This window comes from Macrobrachium rosenbergii, chromosome 29 (genome assembly GCF_040412425.1).
Source record: "Macrobrachium rosenbergii isolate ZJJX-2024 chromosome 29, ASM4041242v1, whole genome shotgun sequence".
Taxonomy (NCBI): Eukaryota; Metazoa; Arthropoda; class Malacostraca; order Decapoda; family Palaemonidae; genus Macrobrachium; species Macrobrachium rosenbergii.
Genome location: NC_089769.1, coordinates 22,152,151 through 22,178,592, shown reverse-complemented (window position 1 = coordinate 22,178,592; position 26,442 = coordinate 22,152,151). Strand labels below are relative to the sequence as shown.

At 36.1% G+C, this 26,442-nt stretch overlaps 1 protein-coding gene across 4 annotated transcripts in view; it reads left to right on the top strand.

Annotated features, from left to right (window-relative positions):
- The window catches only part of LOC136854671 (protogenin B-like), a 507,887-nt gene that overhangs the window by 358,710 nt on the left and 122,735 nt on the right, over nucleotides 1–26,442 (top strand). For all 4 annotated transcript variants that reach the window (XM_067131267.1, XM_067131266.1, XM_067131269.1 and 1 more), the window contains 2 exons: nucleotides 16,454–16,662; nucleotides 16,778–16,953. In XM_067131267.1, coding sequence (XP_066987368.1) covers nucleotides 16,454–16,662; nucleotides 16,778–16,953 — 385 coding nt within the window. The remainder of the gene's footprint in view (nucleotides 1–16,453; nucleotides 16,663–16,777; nucleotides 16,954–26,442) is intronic.

The window sequence follows — 26,442 nt, the reverse complement described above, 5'->3', positions numbered from 1 at the left end:
ACATACCTAACAGAGGCCCAGATAACCAAAAATCTATGATTTTCATTTATCGGCGAGTTTTGCTTATCGTCACGCCGTAACACCGCCCCCTTATTCGCGGGGTATGCGTACCACACCCCCCAGTGAATAGCTGAAAATCCGTGAATACTTAGAACCCTTCTAAAAGCAGTTAGAACTGCCTATTCTGATAGTTCAGACACAAAAAAAACTAAAAATGCTTATCAGGTATTATCCTGCTTACAATGGGGTTAGACTCCATAAAACCCATCGTTTCTAGGAAAAACATATCTCAAATATAGCCTAGCCTACACTAGGGTATTCAGTACCATGTATACCTATATGGAAGCCTAGCCTACATTATAAAGTATACTCTATACATACATGGTATAGTAATTATTAAAATTGGCTAATCCTGAAGGTTAATGCAGAGTGACATATGATAATTCAGTTCAGTACAAAGAGAAATGGAATAACAAACAAGAATTAGCTTTGCCTACATTATGGCATATCGTATACATATAAGGTAGCCTATCCTACATTATCCTGCACTCTATATTCACATATCGTATTATACAAACATCAACATAACGAGTATGCATCTTTTCCATGGATCTTTTAAAATGTTATGCCTTAATTAACTGTATCCAATAATATTGTATATTTTATTTTTATGTTGCTTTTGTATTATAAATTGCAATCATAGCAGTCAATGTTTTGATTTGGAAATCGATTACACGGTAAGTTTATTTTGCTTTATTTAACTCAGTTCATAGTGCTTTTCTTGCTTCTAGTTAGTGGAAATGAATCTCTACTGTAGATACTTTTTTTATATGGGACAAGGTTATTTTTTGTTGTACAAAGTGTTTTCGAGGTGAAATATATCTTAAATTTTGTTGTGAAATTAATTTAGCAATTTTTTTGTTAATAGATGATGGCCGTTTGGGGCATTTGTTGTGTAAAAAAAATCAAGATTCCGTTTGCTTTTTCACTTGATTTCATCATAATACGAGCTTTTATGTATTTATCATTTATTGGCGTAAAAATAGCAGTAATGTGTTCTTTCATGCCCAGTAGTTTTGATTAAAATACTTTCTCTCCAATTTTAATTATGGTCGAGTTTCATCCATGTTGCCGATGCATGATAATTTATAGTCATTAGCAGCTTGAACATTGTTTTCTCAGCTTCAGCTGCAACTTGCAGCTTAAATTTAGTAGTATATTTCCTTGCCGATCTTTTATCCATAGTGAATAAGGGTATAATGAAAAAATATATCAGTCCTATTATACTTAACGCCATTTGTACTTTAACTGCGATAATTGTTTACTACCGTATGGTGGTTGAAATACAAGCAAAACGGCTGTTGTTATCCGATTTGGCGATAAGCAAAACAACAGTTTCTCATTTGGTTGTTTATGGCTGTACGCATTTACGCAAGAGTATAATGTTACTAACAATACATTTATCATTCTCTTTTACTTTTTTAAGTAGAAGATGGGATAAAGAGATGGAGGAAAAGAAGTAGGTCTATTGTAATTTGGTTTCTCTTGCTGCCTGATGGTATGCAAAATTTAAAAATATTTTTAAAATATTGTCGTATCAGTATTAATTGCTTACCCCATCGCAAAATTGAATTATCATAACTCGAGTACTACCTGCATACCTGAGTATTTTAACAGTTTTATCACAATAAGTGCATTTATTCATGAAAATTATATGAAAATACTGTACAATAATTAGTGAATATTTCTCAGTGAAAAATACCGCGAATGGGCAAATTTTCCGTTAATAATGGGTAGATATGTTCTACAGAGAAACCCGCGAATGCACGAGTCCGCGAATCGTGAGAACGTGAATATGGGGGTTTGCTGTATTGCAGTTCAGCATTCGCAGCTTCAGTTAACGCAGATTTTTCTGTGGAACATAGCTCCAGATATATCGTGGAAAATTCTCTAGTTCACAGATTTTTTCATAGAGTAATATTCACTAACTACCGTATTTTCATTTTATTTTTGTGACTAAATATACAGTTTTTATAAAAAAAATTATTTACAGTACTAATTTTCAAATAATAATATTAAGATTACAGTCAACCCCTGGTATACATGGGGATAGGGACCACAACCACCTGTGAATGGCTAAAATACATGAATACTTGACATCCCCCTCTAAAAATGCTTATAAACTAGCTGTTTAAATAGTTCAAACACCAAAGACCTCCCTAAAAACGTTGTAACTGCTTATTTTAACAGTTCAAACACCAAATGTATACCAAAACTATCATCCTACTGTACACAGAATGTACCTTAAACTATTATGTAAAACACTTTATTATCATTTCAGTCATCTTACAACATTACCCTTAAAAATATATATGGCTTACAGCTAAATGTGAAATCTATTCAAGTTTCCCTATATTCATGCACAGCCATTTTCTCCCATACAGTATTGAAGCAGTCCCATTTTCTTTTTAGAGTGCATGGTGAAACACTGGGAAGTTAAGCTCTGTATACAGTACCTTAATATTTAGTATGCATTGAAAAAAAATACATTTTATTGATATTTTGCTGTGTTTACATTAATATTAATATTTGAAAATTAGTAAATTATTTTTTTATCATAAAAATGTATTTAGTCACGAAAATAACATGAAAATACAGTAATTAGTGAACATTTCTCAACAAAAAAATTCTGTGAATTACCAAATTTTTTTAAACAATTCAGGGATAAGTTCCATAGAAAAATCTGTGAATGGATGAAGCTGTGAATCCTGAACTGTGAATAGGCTGGGGTCGACTGTACATAAATCATATGGGTGCTCACCAGTGATGAATGTTGATTGAAGATGATGATGATGAATTAGCTGTGCAGTCTGATGAATGACAATGAAGATATGACTGCACAACAAAGTGGAGGAGTTACATCTCCTTGGGGGTTGCCTGTTCCCCTTCTTCAGGCGCTTCGACCACCAATTGCCCCTCTTCAGGGGCTTCGGGAGGCTTTGGAGGGGGTCTTTCTTCATGGTGATAGGCAGCTGCTGTTGCTGCTGCTCCATGCTGACAAGGAGGTTATTATAGGGCCCCAAAATCCCATCAAGGACAAATGAAAAGTCTGTGGAGTGTTGCACATTAGGATCCTATGCCACAGCCATCTCCTGCAGCTCCTTGGCCATCCTCATATGTCAGGGCAGACGTTCCAAAGACAGGCCCTCATCCTGCTGTTCATCTCCTGAACCTGGTTTGTCTTCTTCCTCGCTGGCAGACTTCGTCAGCTCTTCCAAATCCTGCTCCGTCAGGGGGTCAGAGTGGGCATCAATGAGGGTGCTGACTTCATCTCCACTAAAGATCCTCACAGGTTGCATTCTCCCCTCATCCTCTTCCTTTTCGATGTACCAGACGGTACTCTCATTTACTCCATAATGGGCGGTTACTGCATCGTAACTTTTCCCTTCTTTCAACATTGCCAGAAGTGCTATCTTCTCCTGGAGCGTCATGACCTCCATCTGGCATTTAGGCTCTTTGCCAGAAACCTTAGAAAGAGCAGGGCATTTAAGGGGCATCTTATGGCACGATTAAAAAAAATACGCTAAGTCAAAACCGGTACAGAGCATGCAAACAGTAGAAGCATATTCAGTGAACTGGGAAGCTGGGCAAAGATGCTGGGTCATTTGTGCATCATATACAGTACAAGGTAATGCTCATAAACAACATTGATATTTTGCACATTGTGTACTGCGCATATTGTACATTTTATTGGTACTGTATTTTGGTGTGTTGTAAGATGATTTTGAAATGATATTAAAGTGTTTTATGATGATAGTAGAGAATATCTAAAATACATGGGTAGTTTAGAGAACGACTGGACTACCTCCGAACGAAATGTTAGGTTTGTTTGCGTATGTTGAAGTGTCCCATCGTTCTATTTTCATTTTACTGTATTTTCATGACTAAACACATTTTTAGGATGAAAATTACTTACTAATTTTCAAATATTAATATTAATGTAAACACAAAAAAAGCATTGTAATTGGCAGTTGTTTCCTTTGCTGTTTTAGTTCATCGTACACCTGTTATAGTGGTAACATTGATGCTCAATTACCTTGAAGGGTCATAATCCTTGGTTTCATCTTCAGCTGTCTGAATCATGCTAAATACTTGACACATCTTTTTCAGTGTCCACTTTGGAGGTTCAGCTTCACTTTTCCATACATCTTCATCCCCTGATGTTGGTGATTTTATTAAATCTTCCAGGTCCTCACTTGTTAGCGTGACATCTTGAAGATGGTCAACGACACTGTCATCATTCCTTTCCCCCATTCCATCACCACTAACTTGTTTAACCAAATGGATGATCATGCCTCACTGCACTGATTCTTCCAGCAAACATTCACTCCTTCCAGTTTCAGTTTATCCATTGTTCCATAGATAAATGTTATTGCATCTGCACTAGTGAATGCTTTCATGCAGTCCATGATGTTTACAGCAGGGTTGGCATCGATAGTTGAGCAGATCATGTCAAAGACCTGCCTAGTGTAGGCAGCCTTGACACAGTGAATGATGCCTCAGTCAAGGGGCTGGAGAAGCTTATTCATGTTGGGAGGCGGAAACATGATTTGGACATCTGGGTGTTCAACAGGAATGGATTGTGGGTGGCCAGGAGCATTATCTGTTATCAATAGGACTTTGAAAGGCAAATCTTTCTTCCCTAAATAGCTTTATTCTTTGGGGATGAAGCATTCATGGAACAACTGCCTAAAAATCACTGAAGTGATCGATGTGTTGCTATTGTGTTGTCAGTAAACAGGAGGAAGCTTCATGTTTTTGTTTTTCAAAATGTAGTTATTTTTTTGCATGGGAAACAGTGCCAGAGTTTATCATATGGCCAGCTGTGTTGCTACATAACACCAGAGTCACCCTCTCCTTCCATGCTTTAAAGCATGGCACCTGCTTTGCATTTTGGTGGAATATGTCCTGGTAGGCATTTGCTTCAAGAACAGTCTGGTTTCATCACAGCTGAAAACCTGCCTGGGATTGTAGCCTCCATTTTTTATTTATTTATTTAATTTAGCTATGCAGGAAATGTTTTGGTGGCCCTTCTTCAGCAGATGCAGCTTCTGTACTTTTAATGTTTTGCAGTTAAAATTGGTGCTTAAATTGATTTAACCATCCTTTATTTGCTGGAAATGGCTTGGTTCCCTCTTTAATTACAGCTTTATCACTGTTCATACAGGGATAAGGCTTTTGCTGCAGAATTTTTCCATCTATAGGGACCCTCTTCTTTGTCTTGTCTTTTATTATATATTTAGTGCCTTTTCAGTTTTTACCAACACTTTCCCATGCTAGAACTCATTTTTTGCACTCATAGGCACAGTAGCAAACCTTTCACAAATGCTTTTCCGATGCCTATACATGAAAATACAGTTTTGCCAAAAGATAGTTTTTATTTTTATCATGTCAAGCACTTCCACCTTTTCAGCCAAATTAGGCACATCACAACCCTCATGGGCTTGCTCTCACTACCACCAGACACACTTCTAGCACACACCTTGGAGCCATTGTACAGGTTTAATAAGGTTAATTTTGAACAAAGAAATGGTGGAGGGCACAGACTGTAATCAAGATATACCAAGTGAGAAGGCTGTGTATGGACAGAGTATGGAGCTGGATGCTGCAATGGTTCATGCTTTTGGAGACAAAGGGTGACCCATGGTTAGATGCTGGGCAGAACAAGGGCAGTGTGTGGGTATTGGCATCACCTGACACTTTGTTTTTGTCATGTTTTTGCTTGGTGGTATGATGCACATAATTTGAAATTTACTTTAAAGTTTTATTTTCTTTGCTGCTACCTGCCCAGTGGACCTGCGTATAATCCCCTGGGTGTAAGTTATTCCTAAGTTATATTGTATTCGATATTAAATTATGTTTGTGGCTTAATATTTGTAAATATGAAAAATGTCATGGTGTATATCGCCAAAATCCACAATTAGCTAAGTGTTAAAAGCTTACAAATCAGCTACCTTGGTGGAGGTGAATTAATGTCGATTCTAAGTACAAAACTGAATTCAACAGGCATATACACAGCAGAGTCTGTATCATCTAATACCTCTCTAGAAGACTAAATGGTCAAAACTGACTGTACACTATTGTTTCTAAACCATGGAGCAGCTTGAATCCCACTGGTGATGAAGCACTTATCAATTATAAAATTCCCCTTGGCTGTAAGTTATTCCTAAAGTATTGGGTATTTTAAATTATATTTGTTGCTTTATATATCTCCTCGTATAAGACGAACTTTAAATCATAAAATTCACCCCCAACAGTTGGGGGTCGTCTTGCACTACCATTCTAAAAATCAAACCCTGAATCCTCATTGATGCTTGTCGGTAGGCTAGGAGCCTCGATGGCTCGTTTGGTAGAAGCAGCAACCTCAGACTTCACAGAAGTGGGTGGCGAGGGTTCAATCCCTGCAGCCGACCAGTCAGAGAAGGCGGACACTTTGCTATCCGTGTAGACACTCCAGGATTACGTATGTAATCAACGGATAGGTTTGCTGAAAGCAAATGGGTGTTACAGACTAATACACACATAAACAAAGCCACTCCAACATCTAAAAACACAACAGACACCTCACACGTCTCGAACTGTCGATACCCGCCCACTTCTCCTCGCTGCTGGGAGAAAGGGAGAAGGCGATTTGGTAACATGTACACATTCACTACCGGGGTCTAAGCGATGTCAGGCAGGGCAGCCGATCGAGGCTACGGTCTACCCCACCGCCAAATCAAAGTCCTTCAAAAGAAGGCATCGTGCTTACCCCATATAAAAATGGGAAAAAAAGCACGTTAACAACGAAGAAGCTTGTCGGTAGGCTAGCCTCGGCTTCAGTGCGATAACCACCGACATACATGAAAAGATTCATACTATGAAATAAACTGATAATAAAGGTAATAAAACCATTTTTACCTTATATATTATTGGCATATCCTCATAATAAATAGCCTATTCGAGGAATAATTCCATATCAATGAAATCGACTTTTACCTATGCAAGGCCAGCTGACAAAATGTAATTACGGTAGTAATAACATTTATGATAACATAATATTAATTTTTCATTAAAAATTCAGGCTGTTTGTAACTGTTTAGAACAATTCAGTCATACAAACGATAATTATGTACGAATATTACCATACTTTATCATATTGTTGTTAGGGGTTGCTTTTGATTGGCGATGAAACGTAAACAAAACGATGGCTGCCCTTTTAGGCGACGTGTGTGGGAAAAACATGATATGGAATAGACTGTTATTTCGTTTACCATGTATACTTATTAACCCGCGATCTCACGCATCTGCGACCACCAAATTTTCACTCATAAAAAATTATTTTATCACGTATCTCGTGTATCATGCGAGTTCCTTTTTTTGAGAGATCAGATTACTATGGGCTAAACTCTTCTACTCCATCTCCTTATCCCATACTCTAGTTAAATAGGTTAAAGAAGTAAAAGCGGATGATTAAAGTATCGTTATACTCGTTGAATAAAACAGTACAGCCATAAACAACCGAACGAGAAACAACTGTTTTGCTTTGAACACGGTCCAGGCCGTGGCTATGAACAACCGATTCGGATTTAACAACAGCTGTTTTGTTTGCATTTCAACCATCATACGATAGTAAACAATTACTGTAGTTATATTACAAATGACGTTAAGTAGAATAAGACTGATACATATTTTACATTATACTCTTATTCGCTATGGAGAAAAGATCGCAAGGAAATATACTGCTAAATTTAAGCTGCAAGTTGTAGCTAAAGCTGAGAAAACAATTTTCAAGTGCTAATGACTATAAATTATCGTGCATCGGCAACATGAATGAAACTCCTAAACTTCGATACGCCATCAAACTCGACCGTATAAATAATATTGGAGAGAAAAGTATTTTAATCAAAACTACTGGGCATGAAAGACCACATTTTACTGTTTTAACGTGTATGGCAAATGGGACGGAAACTGAACTGATGCCGAAACAAAAAATCCCGAAAGGTATCGTTATCCACATTCACGAAAACCTACACAATGCAAATGGCGCATGGTCGCTATGCTTGTATTTTATAATACAATTAGTAATATGCGAATACATACAATATTACTGGATACGGTGAAGTAAAGCATAACTTGTTAAAAGGTCCATGGAAAAGATGCATATTCGTTGTGTATGTATTTTATAATACGATACTAATATGTGAATATTACATATGCTGATTTTATATTTCGTGTATGATGCGACCCCTTTAAAATTATCTCCAAAATTAGGTCTTCAAAAGTCGCATGACACCGAGTATATACGGTATTTTGAATTTCTGAGGATGCAGTAAGTAAAACAGCATTTGTAATAACACCATCTTTACATAGCCACTATTTCACAAAATACCTGTTGTTGCAAAAGCTAGCCTATACACAGATGGTTTTGTAATTTAGCAGTCGTCTTATACTAGAGATATGAGATGAATTCATGAAAATTTGTCATAATTTTATACCTTGTCTTTTCTAAAGGTCGTCTTATACACGAAAATATATGGCAATATATATATATATATATATATATATATATATATATATATATATATATATATATATATATATATAATATACTGTACATGTAATTACAGCACATACAGTTAGAGTACTTTTACAAGATGTGATACCCAATTGCTAAGATACTGCACTTTCCAAAGATACGTTACCCCTGCTGAAAGTGTTTAATTTTTTAAGTATTTTATAAGTTTAAATGCTTTTAAGTGTAAAATTGGTAAGGAAAATTTGTATTACAGTCCAATATTTTTAATGCGCATCTCTCTCTCTCTCTCTCTCTCTCTCTCTCTCTCTCTCTCTCTCTCTCTCTGTATGCCTTTACAGTACATAGTTTTGAACTGATTGAATTTTACCTGTACGAATATTACGTTCATTTTCGTTTATTTATTGATTTGTATAACTTCTTATGACCTTGACTTACGAAGTTTACCAAGTGATGTAAAGAAAATGTCTTTTACTCTGAGTGAAAAAGAAAATGGCATTCCATGAATTAGGGGTAACATTAGTATACGTACGTACGTACCTACTGTCAATATGCTGGTGTGTCAAATACAGGGTAGATCTATATAGTAGCTCCGCGGCGCCGACGGCACTATAACTTGACTTTTTCTACAGTTTTTTGGTTGCTAATTATGAAGTTACCTTTAATTTTTGGCGCTCGAGTCTAATTAACCTGTAATTAACCATCTAAACAAGGGGTTTCCATACGCGATCTTCACAAGACAGAGCACGGCTACGTCTGCTTCAAACGGTTCATATCCCGACCGGCAAGTGCAATAACTTGTTAACGTATGGGTAACCCCCCCCCCCCAGTACTAAACACGGCGAAGGGATATTCCATTTGGCCGACAACAAAGATGCAGCGCCAGTATCAGAACCCCTAAAAGTGTAGAAAAAAACAGTTGAAAAGGTAAAAACAGGCATGGGGCTAATATATAGAATTACCAAATACAGTACCCATTACAGTACGATACTGTCTTGCCGCCTCGTCACGGAATTGAATCTGGAGTCAGGACTAGGCCTACGCCTATGCTGAATGAGTGATAGTGACTGTAATCATGATAACAAAGGAATGTAGGCAGGAAGGATACTGGACTTTGAACAATGACAGCTTTTTACCTCTATCGATTACTGTATGAATAGGCTACCTTTGACAGGAAAGAATGAAGAAAGTGAATTTTCCATAATGTTCCCATTCTTTTTAATCTGACGACAAAAGCATTTTCAGAGGCGTGTTTTTTTTTTCCTTTGACCGGGGTGTGATGACTTTTGATGGCGAAGGAGAGATTTTTGATAATATACCTTTTAAATCTTTGATTGGTGTTTAATGAATAGGCCTATCTTTGATGAAGGGGAGATTCCAGTAGGCTTGCTTTTCTTGGAGTCCAGTGAATACCACTGACGGAAAGGGAAGTTTCAATGGTGCATGCATATTTTCCCCTTTGTTCAGTATGTAAAGAATACATTTAATTTGGAGGTATTTTATTCACATTGGCCTAATCGCCAGATTCCTTTTTTTTTTTTTTTTTTTTTTTTTTTTTACAGTGGAGTTCACAGCTGTTTAATCTAAAAATGGAACTGTTGCAAAATCTACATATTCCATATTAATGGAATGGTAAGGCATTGTCTCCAGTTTTTTGCTTTCAAAATGAGTCCGGAATTTGACACTTGTTACCTGGACTTATCTTGGCAGAAAAGTGAGACTGCTCAGAGTAACAAATGAACTGATCAGCTCCATCCCCTTCCCCTCATATCCCTCACTACTCACTCCAATGTCCCGTAAGCCAGTGTACTTGCCCATTTAATAATAACAGTTATTTTAAAAGTTCACCTCACCAACAAATGAAGCCTTTGTAATGTTTATAGAACATTTTCTGCTCAGAATGACTTTTTCTTTCATTTCACAAAATATTTGCATAAACTCATGTTACACCCTGTACAATGAATATTTTTGCCTTTCATATTATCTAAGCATCTAAAGAATTAATATCAACGAGAAATTTAACATTTAACTTAAATGTTAAATGCCAGCAGTGAAGAAGACTACCATTCTCATCCGTAGAGAATGTCTCCTCCTCATTGCTAAAGATGACTTTCTTCCAGAAATCACTGGCCACTGGATAATCTTGTAATGCAAACCCTAGCCTTGCTTCTTTTTGTTTCTCTGTTGTGAGGAGTTTCTTGGCAGGAATATGGTGAAATAACATCTTAGCCTCATGTAGCCTGTTATGGAAGGTTTGGGCATCAACTTGAAGGGAGAGCATAATGTTCTCTCTCTATAGCAATACTGGTTGTCAGGGGATTTATGCAGAGAGCTGCTGCAGTGATCATGCGATGATGATCTTCTTCAACAGTAATGTAACCATGGGGTCATCCTCTACTTTTTTCAATAAATTTATTATATTCTCTCTCTCTCTCTCTCTCTCTCTCTCTCTCTCTCTCTCTCTCTCTCTCTCTCTCTCTCTCTCTCTCTCTCTCTCTCTCTCTCATGGTATCCATCTGTACACGATTCTTCTATTTAAGCCAAGCTGCCGAGTAATATCTACCATAAAACCAATAGTCTCATTCAAGCTAACAATCAGTGACATGAGAGATAATGTGGTGCGGCTGAGTCTTTTATTCATCTTAACAGTGCATGTGACGAGACAGTATAACTTTCCCGCCCGAATGTGGTGTCACACAATAATATGCAATGTTATGAGGTTTTTTCTGTTTCGTGTCTTTTACAGTGATTATGGTAGATTTCTTTCTTTATGTATATAATACTTGCATTAATGATTATGCAGTATTTTTCTTCTTTGCCTCTTTTACCCAATCATCTGACATGAAAGTTTTCAAAATGTTTTGTCATTTTTCATAATATGGACTTTACACTTGCCATTCTTTTTTACATTTATATCCGTACGATTAATGACTAGTATCGAAGAAGAAAAATGCATTTTCTTGTATATAACTAAAGAATAAATTATTGTTAGGTGAACAAAAACCTCTAGAAGATGTTGCAGTATTACTTTAAGTGACTGTACAACGAGTTAATATATTAAGATATATAGGAAAGAAATCTATAGCCTACAAAGAAAAATCATAAATATAAGGAAAGGGTTTTACAAATGTGAGACTTAGATATCTGATTGAGCAACAAAAACAGTAATGGCCGATATGCATATCGTAGTAGTATTGCAATAATAATAATACACCTTTGTAATGCTGTGGTATTCTGTAAAGATATAACCTAGCATATGTAATTTGATAGACCGTATATAAACTTTCATTGTGTGACTCTACGTTAAAATGGTTACAACATACCTGTTATACTCTTATTACGGTGTATATATTATTTTGCTTATTTATTTTACATGAAATGGCCATGCTTGAATGCTCAATTTATGTTTCAGATGTGTTTCTGACATTTGTAAACTAGCATATTTTTGTAATGAATGCTACCCTAACAAAAATATAGTAAAACTACATAAGCCTTATTTATTGGTATTGGTTATATTGATGACTGTTCATTTACTAATGGATGAGATGTGTTTGTAAGTAATTGGAACTTCCGTAACCCACAAGGTGCTGTGTATCACTAGAGTCTACGCTTTATGCCGTCATCACACATTGGTGATTCAAGACCGTGATTGTCATAATTTGCTCGCTACTCCGTGGTTGGCGACTGATCGGCATCAGGCACGGACCTTGGGCCTCAAAAAAAAAAAAAAAAATCAACTGATTACGACACCACAGCATCATACGTAATGAACATTTACGACAGCAGTGCGCATGTTGAGATGAGATTACAAATGTGCGTATTCGTACATGCCAGTCACCAATGATTCAGGCCACGCCCACGTTTAACGGTTTTTAAGGACAGCGACATCCATAAAGGCATGATGATTTATGCCCGACTTATATATATATATATATATATATATATATATATATATATATATATATATATATATATATATATATATATATATATATATATATATATAATATATATATATATATATATATATATATATATATATATATTATGTTATGTGATTTCTCATTTCTTTCATTGCTACTGAGGCCTATCATTTTGGTGCCTCTTATGAATATATAATGCCCATTTTTTTATTTCTTATTATCTAAGTTTCTAAAGAATTAAAATTAGCAAGAAGTTCAACATTAATTTAGTTAATGCTAAATGCCAGCAGTGAAGAAGACTACCATGCTCATCAGTGGAGAATGTCTCCTCTTCATCGCAAAAGATGACTCTTACAGAAATCATCAGCCACTGGATTATATTATAATGCAAACCCTAGCCTCTAATCTTTGTGTTTTGCTGATATGAAGTGTTTCTTGGCAGTAGTATGATGAAATAATATCTGGGTTTCATGTAGCCTGTTACGGATGGCTTGAGCAGCAACTTGAAGGGAAAGCGTAATGTTCTCTCTATATAGCAACACTGGTTGTCAGGGGAGTTAGGCGGAGCTCCTTGAGTGATCATCCGATGATGATCCTTAACAGTGGTGCAGCAATGTGGTCGTCCTCCACTTTTTACAATGAATTTATCATATTTCCTTGTTCTCTCTGTTGTTGTATCCCGCTATACATGGCTTTTTTATATGCGCTAAGCTGCCAAGCAATATCTACAATAGACACATTAGTTTTATGCAAGCTAATGATTGTATTATGGCTGAGTCTGTTGCCCATCTTATCGGTGCAAGTGACGAGACAGTTTAGTTTGACTTTCCTGCCCGAATGTGGAGTCACACGATAACATACGATGTTATGAGATTTTTTCTTTTTTGTTTTTGACAACAGTAATGGTTGAATTCTCTCTTTCTTTATTTATATATAATTTCACTGATGATTATTCAATATTATTTTACTAGTCAATAAGCTTTTATCTGGATTCGAAATATAGTTTCTTCTTTGACTCTTTTGCCCAATCATCTGAAGTGAAATTTTTCAAAATGTTTCGGCATTTTTCGTAATATGAATTTTTCACTCACCATTCTTTTTTTATACTGTTAACCGTATGATTAATAACCAAAGTCGAGTAAGAAAATTACATTTCCTTGTAAATATCAAAAGAACAAATTACTGTTAGGTGAACAAAAACTTCTGGAACATGTTGCAAAACATTTTTTTAGTGACTGCACCTAGAGCTAACCGCATCATAATGAGCAAATTACGATGATCGCGGTCTTGAATCGCCATTGTGTGACACTAGCATTATATGTTGCACTAGGGCGACGACGATATTATCGATGCCTTATTTTCAAATGTGGTAAATTTAGTCCCTCCCCTTAGCCCTGTTTGAGTGACGTCAACAGTCTTACCATCCATTCAGCTCACTCTTAAACATAAAAGATGCCAGACATCTCTTAATCATAGGTATAAAAATAGCAAAATATTAAGCCTTCCGTCAGCCCAGAGGCTTGACCAGGGAGGCTTTTGTATCCAGAAGTTGAGCAACAGTCGAAGATTTCTATAAATCTTTGTTTATTTTATGGATTTTGGAGATAATGGCTTTTGATGATGATGCTTATTCATTTTCATCAAATAGTGATATCGAGATAGATAATTACAATGATAGTGACGATAGTAATGTTGGTTTTAAAGTTAGTGTGCATATAGCAGTTAACATACACACACATACAGTATACACCCATTCAACTAATTAATAACTGTTGTATATTTTTTGTACTTTATAGGTGTTTATTGAATATCTAAGGAGTAATGTATTGTCATAAAAAAATTTAAATTGCCTCAGAAAATACTGCACAAAGCATTCCAAAACAAAAAAACTGTTTTTGAAAAAATGTTTTCTTTCCAAAGTTTTCAGAACTATCTTATATGTTATTTTTTATTATTAATTTGCAACACAAGGCCATTACAACCATGTATAACATTAGGTGATAAGTTTAAAAATGAACAAGAAAATACTGGTTCCATTACTGAGGTTGCAAATGCATAATATTGCTGTCGTCCTTAAGTGGCTTCCCCCTAGCATCTCTTGGGTTAACAGATCAGTGTTAAAGTACCACCCATATGATTGGATGATACTATACTTCAAGTTATAGTTAACTATTGTAATAATTTGTGAGTTACAACTAATGTTATTGCATGGGTAATTAATTTATCATTGAAAACTATTACTTTAATATCAATAACACTACTGGAAAGTATTTGCTACATCCACTGAGGAGGCAAACTTTATGCCTTATTTAAATTTGCCACATGACTGTCTGGTAGAATAATGCAGTACATAATAATATTAGGTCTGCCTATACACATTTTACTTTCCTCTATAACAAAATTCCCCAATTCTGTGGACCCCTGCCTATTCGCGATTCCGGATTTGCGGTTTCACCTATTCGCGGATTTCTCTGTGGAACATACAGTATATACACATTATTCGAGGAAAATTCACCTATTCGTGGTATTTTTCTTAGAGAAATATTCACAGATTACTGTATTTTCATATTTTCATGACTAAATGCACTTTTTGTGATAAAACTATTAAAATATTCAGGTATAAGCATTTTTAGAGGTTTTTTGGTGTTTTGAACTGTTGAAACAAGCAGTTATAAGCATTTTTAGAGGGGTTTAAAATATTCGTGGGTTTGAGCTATTCACGGGGCGATAGTGGTACGCACCCCCTGCGAATATTGGGTGTCTGACTGTATTAAAGATAACTGGAGAAATTTCTGTAATAGATTCATGTAAAATGTTTCCAGTTTTTTAACAATAAACAAGAACACTTGTGAAACTAAGCTGCAAATTAAACATATAAGGGGACTGCGAGTCAAAATTGTCATATCATAATCTGAGAAGTTAGAATAAAAATTAAATTTCCATTCTACTCCAAAAACAAAAATGATCAGCGTACAGTATACTGTATAGAAAAAACTATTGACTAACGGTTTTCGTTCATAAAATTCCAAATTAATGAATGAAATTTGAAAAAAGTCAGAAGTTGAAAGGAGTATCTGAATGCATGATGTAGCCTAGAGCCTAATCCAAAATCCTCACTTGGGAAGATGTACTACTAAATATATATATATATATATATATATATATATATATATATATATATATATATATATATATATATATATATATATATATATATATATATATATATATATTAGTATACTATATATATATATATATATATATATATATATATATATATATATATATATATATATTAGCATACTATATGCAAGAAGCAGCTTAACAGTTAGTATACTATATGCAAGAAGCAGCTTAACAGTTTTAATTGTTCAAAGGAAAAACAGTAACATAAATAACCAAAACATGCATGTAGACCTGCCAGTTTTTTTCAGAAATTGCAAAAGTACAAAAGTAGGGAAAGTAAAAGTGAAGTCAGTGATGGATATTGTGTAATATTTACAATTTTTAGATACCATCCCTCACTGAGTTCATTTTCAATATCCAATATATGTATGTATGTATTACATAATCATTTAACCAAAAAAAATTCAATATGCAAGGGAATTTTGGTGTGCTTATGTCACTTATCAGTATGATCACATCTTGCAGGTGTGCCGTTATTAAATCATTGTTACATACAGGTGCTTATTTCTTGTGATTGTTTCCAGAAATGGTTTCTTCTTTTGTTGTGGATTATGTGTTTTAGTTCTATAGAGAACATTTGTTTTTAAGTTATAGGATATAGTAAGAAATGTTTTTATACAGTACATATCTCTTTTTGCATATAGTATGAATATTGTTTTATTTGTAGAATTATGCAAGTGTTTAGTTGAGTGGTATCTCATTCAGTGTAAATCTGCCATAACAGAATAATTTCAAAAAAGACTTGAAGAGTATTTTTTATAACTTGCAGGTGCAGAGCCACCAATTCACTAGCAGGAAAAGATCGGCGGAGCAATGGTATTTCAGTAACAGTTGTTGCTCAGGGAGAGGGAGAAACCTACAAACCCCCCTCTTTTCTCTCCCCAAAAGTCCCCATTCAAGTTATACAAGGAGGCGATGCAGTCTTGGAATGCATGGCAACTGGTGTGCCATTGCCCACTATTTCTTGGCAACGAAAAGGTATGTTTACCAATAGCAGATTTTGTTTTTGACAGGGATGTTGCTGTGTTTGTGAGATTCATTGCCAAACTTTAACCTTTATAGATGAAACTAATTCTTTGAATTTAACTTACAGTGAACATAAATGAGGGTGATGGATGGGAAGACTTGAAGAATGGCATGAACGGCATCACAATTTTAGGACAAGGAACACTGCTTATTTCTAATGTATACAATACTAGTGCTGGGCTATATGTTTGTACTGCTAAGTCTGAAAACCCTACCACCAAGAAAGATGAAAGCATTTTTCAGGTAAGAACTCTTTAGATAACTTGACTGATCATTCAGAACTTGCTCCGAATTATGATTCCTTCTTTTCTTTTGAAATCTTCATACAGTATGCGTAGTATGAAATGTCCCCATCTTAAAGTGAATTGAAATGAAAGGCTGAAATTTTTGCAAGAGGGTAGAGAATGATTTTGAGGGTGCAGTTAAGTGTTGGTTTTGCTAAATAATTTCTAGAACCTTATCCAAATTGTGTCATGTTTTTACCATCTCAGTTTTAAAGAAACTAGGAATAATTGTGTTCATATTTATCTTGTAAAGTAGCCCAACCTCAGCTGAAGTAGCTGTTTGTGATGCGCCTCATCATTGTATCCTTAACCCTGAAGTGTTTAAGACCATTGCCAAAGTTGAATCAGAAGAATAGAGAATTCATAGTACAATCTTTGAAGTCTTCTTTCAAGTGTCATGTGCCTGCAGTTGGTCCCACACCAAAATTCTGTGCAAAATAACAATCCAAATTGCCCTTGAGTTCTTCACTTCCAGTAAACCCTTTAGAGGTAATCAAGGCTCATGTTCTAAGGGAAAGAATTGCAAAGGCAACAGTAAGAGATGTTTTGAGTCCTCAAGGCATCAGGGCTGTCTTAAGAGTTTTTGGAGTGTGTGTCAGAGCTTTGGAGAAGAACCTTTGGTGGCAAAGGTTCTCAGAGGGGGGACATGCCATACTTTTTGTTACATTTCCATCCCTGTTGGTATCCCTGATATCCTTCCCACATAACTTCATCACGCAGAGAAGTTCCAAGTTTTGTAGGGGGAGGCCAGACAATTTTTATGCAAGGAGGCGATCAGGCTATTTTTGGATAAGTCACAGGGGTTTTACAATAGCCTTTATCTTTTTCTGAAGGCCTCCAGGACTCAAGACTAGTATTGAACATTTCCAGTCTCAACAAGTTCATTTGTTTGGCTCTTTCAATGGAGTCATCCAGCTCAGTCCTGAGAGCCATCCGGGAGGGCAACTGGATGATTTATGTTGAAATGCTGAATGTGTACTTCCATGTCCTGATTATCCTCTGTCAAGGAAATATCTATGCTTTGTCTTGAAAAGGAAGGTCTTCTGGTTCAAAGCTCTGTGTTTTGGTCTGAGCTGGGTACTACAGTTATTTGTCTGTATCCTGCACTGTTAGTGGGATGGAGTCATCTGCTAGTAATGCAGACTTTCCTATACTTGGACGACTGGTTAGTTCTTGCCAACTCACATCAGGATTGTCTTCTGCATTTGGCCTCAGTGCTGGGTATTGATCAATGTTGACAAGTCTGTGCCTCTTCTGACCCTGTCAATCATTTAGCTCTGGAAGATCAGCTTTCTTTCTTTTCAGGTTTTCCTAACAGAGTGACAAGTAGACAATTTTCCATCAATGAGGAGAGAATTTTGACGTTTAGAAAAGCCTTTAGTCAAGAAGTGGCTGTCTCTTTAGGGCCATGTGGCCTCTTTTATGAGTTGTTTGTCAACAGGGCCTATATGAGAATAAGACCAATTTTACCTCATGGGCTCTTTGGACAGGTCTCATCCTCCAGACTCAACTCCAGTGGTAGTCCCTCAGATCTTCTAGGTTCTCTTCATTTGTGGGGAGATCTGCTAAGACTGCTTCTGATAGGTCTGCCTCTAGACCTCAAGTGCCCAGACCTCATATTGTCCTCAGGTGTGTCAGGATCAGGTTGGGGAGCCATTCTGGGGGACATCAAAATGTCCAGGAATTAGGATGTAGGGGAGAGCAAAGTTCATAAGAAAGACCTGGAGCCTTTGGGGGTTTGGAAGGGTCAGCAGAACATCTAGTCAGAGACAAAACAATTGCAGTCTGCTCAGATAGTTATAACTCCCTTATGTAAGGAGGCACAAAATCAAGAGACTTGTTCAGGCTAGTGGAGAAACTTATCTTTTGGACATAGTCCAGGAACATAATTTTTCTAACTTAATTTGTTTCTGAGAGAAACATTGTTATCACAGACCAACTCAGTAAGAAAGGGCAAGTTCTTACATCAGACTTGTCTCTTCATCTGCAAGACTGTCAGAAGTTGTGGAACTTTTGGGGAGCCCTGAACATCAATCTGTTCACGAATGCCCAAAATGCAAAACTCCCAGTTTACTGCTCTCCATGCAAGGATCCTCATGCATAGGCAGTCACTACTTTTCTTATGAGAGTGGTCAAATCTGGATTTTTACGCTTTACCTCCATTTGCAGCTTTGAGGAAAGTAAACAAGTTGTGAAAGTCAGAGAATGCAAGGATGACATTGGTAGCTCATTGGTGGCCTCAAAGGGAATGATTTCCCAAGTTACCTCACTTGGTGGCAGACATTCCTCACCTTCTGCCAATCAGGAAAGATCTCAGACAGTCTCTTTTGATCTTTTGAGAAGATTTCATCAGAATCTCCAAATACCTCATCTGGCCATGTGGAGACTGTCAACCATCTTTTACAAGCTAGAGGCTCGCCAGCCATCACTTACGAGCTAGAGCTATTCGAGAATGGCTAGAGAATCGATCCTTAAGTCAAGAAGTTTATTGATCTTTGTGCCTTGGGGATATCCAGTGCCCATATCTCTCAAGATAACCTGATTAAGTTCTTTCATTATCCCAGGTATGTGAGGCAACTTTCCATTACAGTGATTAAAGGATAATGCTCTATGTTATCTCCAGTTTTGCAACACACTGACTTGGGTATGGCTCATGACTTAGATTTGAAAGAAGTTTTCCAATCTTATGAGCTGGAAGCCCTGAAATCTTTCTATCATTGTTTAGGATGGAATGTGGACGTAGTCATTAAGTTATTGCTGTTACTTCAGTTTGGCCCTTTGAATAAAGCCTCCTTAAAGAACTTAACTCTGAAGACCGTTTTAAGTCAAGGTTTTACTTTGGCAAAGTGTATTACAGTAGTAAGATTTAAGCCCTTTTTTTGTAATGTGGGCTTTGTTCAAGGGACATCTGTCTCTTTTCTTTAATTGTGTGGGCTGAAAACGATACCGAAGCAAAGACCTTCCAGGGTTTGTGATGGTGCCTAATTTAACTGCTTTACGAGGCAATTAAATGAAGCTCTGTGATGTCCAGTTAGAGTCTAAGGATTTACTTCAACAGACTTACACCAGTAAAAGGAGTTAAGAATTTATTCTGTGATATTTTGAGGCCAAGAACTCTGTATGTCCAAGAATACTATATCCTTTTTATCTGTGTTGCTAAATTAAGTCAGGACAAACACAGTTGATTCCTGATTTTTCATTGTTTTTGAAAGTAAAGCTTCACAGCATCTATGCCATAAGCATGCCTTTTAATTTCCATAAAATCATATTTCTAGAGGAGGTTGTCAGCACATCTCAAAGGAATTGTAAAGCCCTTAGTCTAGTCATGATGGTGGAGACACTTTTTCCCTGAACCAAATACGAGAGTAATCTTCCCTTCTTTCTGAATGTCAGATTGTTAGGAAATCTCGGTGTTGAGTTTGTGGGGCATGAAGGTACACATTGGTGTATAGGAGCATACTTTCATATCTGAAGGTGGTTGTTGTCTTTAGTTTTGGACTGTTGGTGTTGGGCTTTTGACTTTGGTACAGGAGTCACTAGTACTCTACAAGATGGAGTCCTTTGTTCCTGTAAGGATCCTCTGACAAGTCTCACTGCGAGGATCTTACACCTTGCTGTGGATCCACCATCTGGTGGCAGTACATACTAGGAAGGATCATAGAGCAGGTAAGAATGATTAGATGCTTTTATTCCCTTTTAAAAAAGCTTCTAGTACACTTGGCTGAGCAGATGTTTCTATGCCTGCATTAACCCACCACCCTCTTTTAGTGTGGTAGTCAGCTAACTTTTAACCATAGGTAAGATTCTCCCCAAATAAAAATGTTCATAATAAAATTGATTATTTGGATGCTTACCTACTGTATAAGTGGAAACCCACCCAGCCTCCCTACATCTTAGTGGGTGGTCAGGAAGAATTCTGACAAGACCATAAACATTCTGACACCACCTGGTGGGAAACAAGTAATCATAGACAGTCCATCCGGATCAGCCAAGCATTATTCTTTTGTTTATGTTGAATGCTGCTCACACTTATCAGCATGAAGGTGTAAAGTAACTTTACAGAAGGTAAATGTCCAAATGATCAATATTAGTGCACAAATTTTGATTTTTTTTTCATTTATGGGCAAATGTTACCCTAGTACCCAAGAATTGTGGCACAATATTGTTGGTTTGTAACTGTTTCTCCTGCTTGTTGGTAGAAAAATGAGTTCATTTAACTTAGTCTTAGTTTTCTGAGGATGTAGTCTTTTATTCATGAACCTTGAATTTATTTATATGATAAGATGAATTTCTCTTCACTCCCTTTTAATTTTTTTAAGTAACAAGTTAATTTTTTGGAGGTCACAGCTTTTGTAACCACCATGCTTGTTGAACCTCAGTCACTCCAATAACTCCCCCATATTTTTATCCTCTCCAAGCTTGTCCACAGTTAAAGGAAACCTGTTTGTATTCCTCTCCAGTAATTTCTTTGTCAAAAGGACAGTGGCAGGGTTTATACTGCATGTGCTACCCACAAAGCCAAGAAGAATTGGGCCCTCAAGTTTAACCTTTGTTATAGATGCCTCAAGGCAGGCCACCACTCTTCCTCATGTAACAAGGCTTCCAGTTCTATATTTTGTGACATTAACACCAGACTTTCTTTGGTTAAAGCACTGCAGAATGGTTCCTGCTCTCCTTATGCCATCATTTCCATTGAGGGGATCAAGTAGGCAAAAAGAGACCATACACCAGAGACTGGTTATCTGTTTGGTTGGTCTGGACTTTGGGATATGAAAAATTAGATGTGTGGTAGCCAGAATTGATTGACTTGTTAGCAGCTGCCAGCAGTGAGAATGTTCTGCTCTGTCATGTGGGTACCATTTGTCACCAGCTAAGGAGTTGTACCTCTGGTGTGCAATGCAATGAAGTTTTCATCATCTATGAAAAATTGACAAACGAGACCATCCGTTGATGGTTCAAGTCATAACTGCTAGTAGAAACAGAAACCTACCACCATGAAACATTTTATTTGAAAGAGATATACCTCTGGCAGAAAGGGATATCCACATTGGAGAACAGTATTTTAGTAAAGGAAGGACAAACGACCTAAAACAGGTTCCATTTATTAAATCATTATAAATGTATGAGGCCTTACGTATACCTTCCTTCCATGTGGCGTTTGCTGACACTTTCATTATATGTTTCATATGTTTTACTCAAAGACTCACTCAGTGGGGAGGATGGGGTGGAAAAAATGTATTAGATCTACAGATCAGTAGTGTTTTAGTTTTACTGGAGTTCAGCCTCATACCCCACAGACTACACCATTCACTAATCTGCTCCATGTCCCAAAGGGCAGATTCATTTCTCATAAATTGAGGCTTTGAACACCCACAAGTGTTGCATCTTCAGCAGCAACCCAGCCCAACAACCATATCACTTGTAAACACTAAAAACACTAAAAATAACAATGGACCAATAACCTTGTGGAACACCGGACAAGATAGGTCTTGGTTTGGTAAAGATCCCATCAATAGCAACTTGCTGCTGCCTACCTGTAAGGAAATCTTGCAGTAATCCTAAAACATACCCACCCACTCTAATATTCTGAAGTTTAAGAATAAGGGCCTTATGATTTACTTAATCAAAAGCAGCACTAAAATCTATTGAACTACTTTACACTCAAAGGTTCTGTTGCAAATGGCATGTCAAATCAGAAAGATCACTGCAGGTACCTCACTGCTTCCTATATGCATACTGACTATTAGCTAACAATTCTTTTGATTTCACATTCTTGGAGAGCACATGGAGAATAGAAATTGGCCTGTAGTTACAGCAGTCTGCAGATAGGCCACTCTTTGGAATGTGCACTATATTGCTCAGCTGCGCTCAAACACTAGAAACCTTTTTAAAAAACAAGCTATCAGGATCTCCTCCCCCAGATATCAAGAATTTTTTTTAGCATCTCTAGAGCAAAATTCAGATTTTGTAAGAATAGGTTCAGGATGACAAAGAACACAGGGAAGGACATCCTTGGTTGATTGCATAGCTTCAAAAGCTCGATGAAGCAGTTCAGCCCTTTCTTTAGAGTCAGTAACCAATCTAACATCATCTGTTAGCCCTTAAACGCCGAGCCTCTATTTACAAAAACGTCTCCTGTATGCCGGCGGCGTTCGGTGAGTTAGCGCCGAAGCGGAAAAAGTTTTTTCAAAAAATCACAGCACGCTTAGTTTTTAAGATTAAGAGTTCATTTTGGCTCCTTTTTTTTTGTCATTGCCTGAAGTTTAGTATGCAACCATCAGAAATTAAAAAAATATCATTATCATATATAAATATTGGAATATATGACAGCGAAAAAAAACTCATATAATTGTATACAAATCGCTGTAAGCTCAACGGTTAAAAGCTAATGAGTTAATTTTTTTAGTTGTATTGTACACTAAATTGCGATGATTTTGGTATATAACAAATTGTAAAACGATCAAAGCAACACAGAGAAAATATTATCACAAAATGATGCATGAATTAAAAACGCTCTGGACGTAAAAAAATTTTTTTTTTTTTTTTTTTTTTTTTTTTTTTTTCAAAATTCACCATAAATCGAAATATTGTGCTAGAGACTTCCCGTTTGTTGAGAAATGAAGCTAATTGATTGAATATTACTAGACTGTAAGTGTTTTAGCTTACAATTGCGTTTTTACCATTTCGGTCGAGTTAAAGTTGACCGAAGGTTGAAATTTTGGCAGTTATCATGATTTATGTGAAAATATTTCAAAACTGATAAAAGCTACAACCATGAGCTATCTTCTGTTGTATTCTAATGAAATTGAAAGAATTTCTGAGATGTTTATGTAACGACTAATGTAAACGATGCGAACATTACGACAACATGACGAAAAATTTCTGAGATTTTTTTTTTTTTTTTCAGAAATTCACCATAAATCGAAATATTGTGCTAGACTTCCAGGTTGTTGCAAAATGAAGTTACATGATTGAATATTACTAGAATGTAAGAGTTTTAGCTTATAATTGCGTTTTTTGACCATTTCGGTAGAGTTAAAGTTGACCGAAGCTTGAAATTTTGGCAGTTATCGTGATTTATATGAAAATATTTCAAAACTGATAAAAGCTACAACCATGAGTTATTTTCTGTTGTATTCTACATGAAATTGCGCATATTTCCATATATAAAACTTTATGTAACGACTAATATAAAACAGTGCAAACATTACGACAACGTGACGAAAGAATTTCTGAAATTTTCGGCCGAGTTACCGCGACGGGCGTAAGAAAAAAGTTTTTTTCAAAAATTCACCATAAATCGAAATATTGTGCTAGAGACTTCCAATTGTTGCAAAATGAAGGTAAATGATTGAATATTACTAGAATGTAAGAGTTTTAGATTACAATTGCGTTTTTTGACCATTTCGGTCGAGTCAAAGTTGACCGAAGGTTTAAATTTTGGCAGTTATCGTTATTTATATGAAAATATTTCAAAACTGATAAAAGTTACAACCATGAGTTATTTTCTGTTGTACATGAAATTGCGCACATTTTCATATATAAAACTTTATGTAACGGCTAATATAGAACAGTGCAAAAAGTACGACAAAATGACGAAAGAATTTCTGAAATTTACGGCCGAGTTACCGCGCGGGCGTAAGAAAAAAGTTTTTTTTTTTCAAAAATTCACCATAAATCGAAATATTGTTCTAGAGACTTCCAATTTGTTGCAAAATGAAGGTACATGATTGAATATTACTAGAATGTAAGAGTTTTAGCTTACAATTGCATTTTTTGACCATTTCGGTCAAGTCAGAGTTGCCGAAGGTTGAAATTTTTTGTAGTCGACGTACAGTACGTCCACTTGGCACCCAACAGACAATTTTAGTCGACGTATGATACGTCCAGTAGGCGTTTAAGGGTTAGTAGTGCTAGGATGGAAACTGAGTCTAACCCAAAAATAGAAAATGCCAATTTGGTCCACCACAGATGAGGCTAAGTAATTTCTTTGAGTTTCCTCTTTAACCTCTTCTTTACCAAGAAGCGTAATGGAACGTAAGCGTTGCATTCGTTACCGAACCAAATTTCTTGGTAATGAAATATATATCTGCAAGTCTCAAATAATGTGTGATATGAGTTGAGAGAGATATATATAATATACACGCGCACACACACATACATACAGGCAGTCCCCGGTTATTGGCGGGGGTTCTGTCCCAAACACCATAACGATAAGTGAAAATCGGCCATTGTCATGCTTATTGGCGCCTTTGTTAGGTATGTATCAGTGCCAATACCCAGTTATTGGTGCTGAGAAGTGGAAATCAACGCCGAAAATCACTGATTTTCGTCGCTAGACAAACACCGTAAAACCGGATCGCCAATGACTGAACCCACCAATAGCCGGTGACTGCCTGTATATACACCTGTATGTGTGTGTGTGCACATGCATGTATCCTCTGTATACATATATATGATGTATGTAGCCTTTGTGTGTATGTGTTTGCAGTATATATATATATATATATATATATATATATATATATATATATATATATATATATATATATATATATATATATATATATATATATATATATATATATATATATATATATATATATATATATATATATATATATATACTGTAATATGTATCAGTGGTATTTACAAAAACTGGGACAGGCTTAGAAAGCCTAGTCAAGTGTTATCAGTCGACCAAAAACAAACTCACACGTTAAGCATAGCCTTTTGTGATCTACCGAAAATGAATCTCGTACTATACACAACATTTATGATGAAATCAAGGTTTGGGACAATATTTTAAGGATTGCATGGTACACAAGATCAGATGATACATGAGTAAACAGTACTGTATACACAAATTTTTGTTCATTTTGGTACTGTATATTTTTGAGTTTTGCAGAATATTTTTGTTAGAGATGAACTGTGCTAGTGTATTTATAGAGCAAGCTTCACTTCCGAAATAAAAAAACCCAAAAACCAAAAAACTTGATGCACTGCCTTCATAGCCGCATAACGAACTTATGGCATTTTTAATTAATAAAGTGCTGGACCACGAAATGCTGGATTAAAGAGGTTGGACTGTAGCTTCATCCTGAAACATTCTACAGCATTTCCACAAGACACCAACTTTTTGAGACACAGAGGAAGCAATATTATGTATATGCTTCTCAAAAATCAGTTTATTATCAGAAGTTACACTTAAATTGTAAAAGAGTCACTGGCCTTTAAAACCATACCATTTAAATGTAAATAAATATGCAAGGGTAATAGTGTTCTGAATCAACTAATTATCATACTTTGAGTTTTAGAAAGGTTAAGTTTCATGCTCCAAAGCCTACTCCACACATGAGTACATGCCAGATCTCTGTTCAAGGATTCTGTACAATTTCATTTTAAACTATCTTGAGAGAGAGAATTATTGTTAACTTCTTTTTAGCCC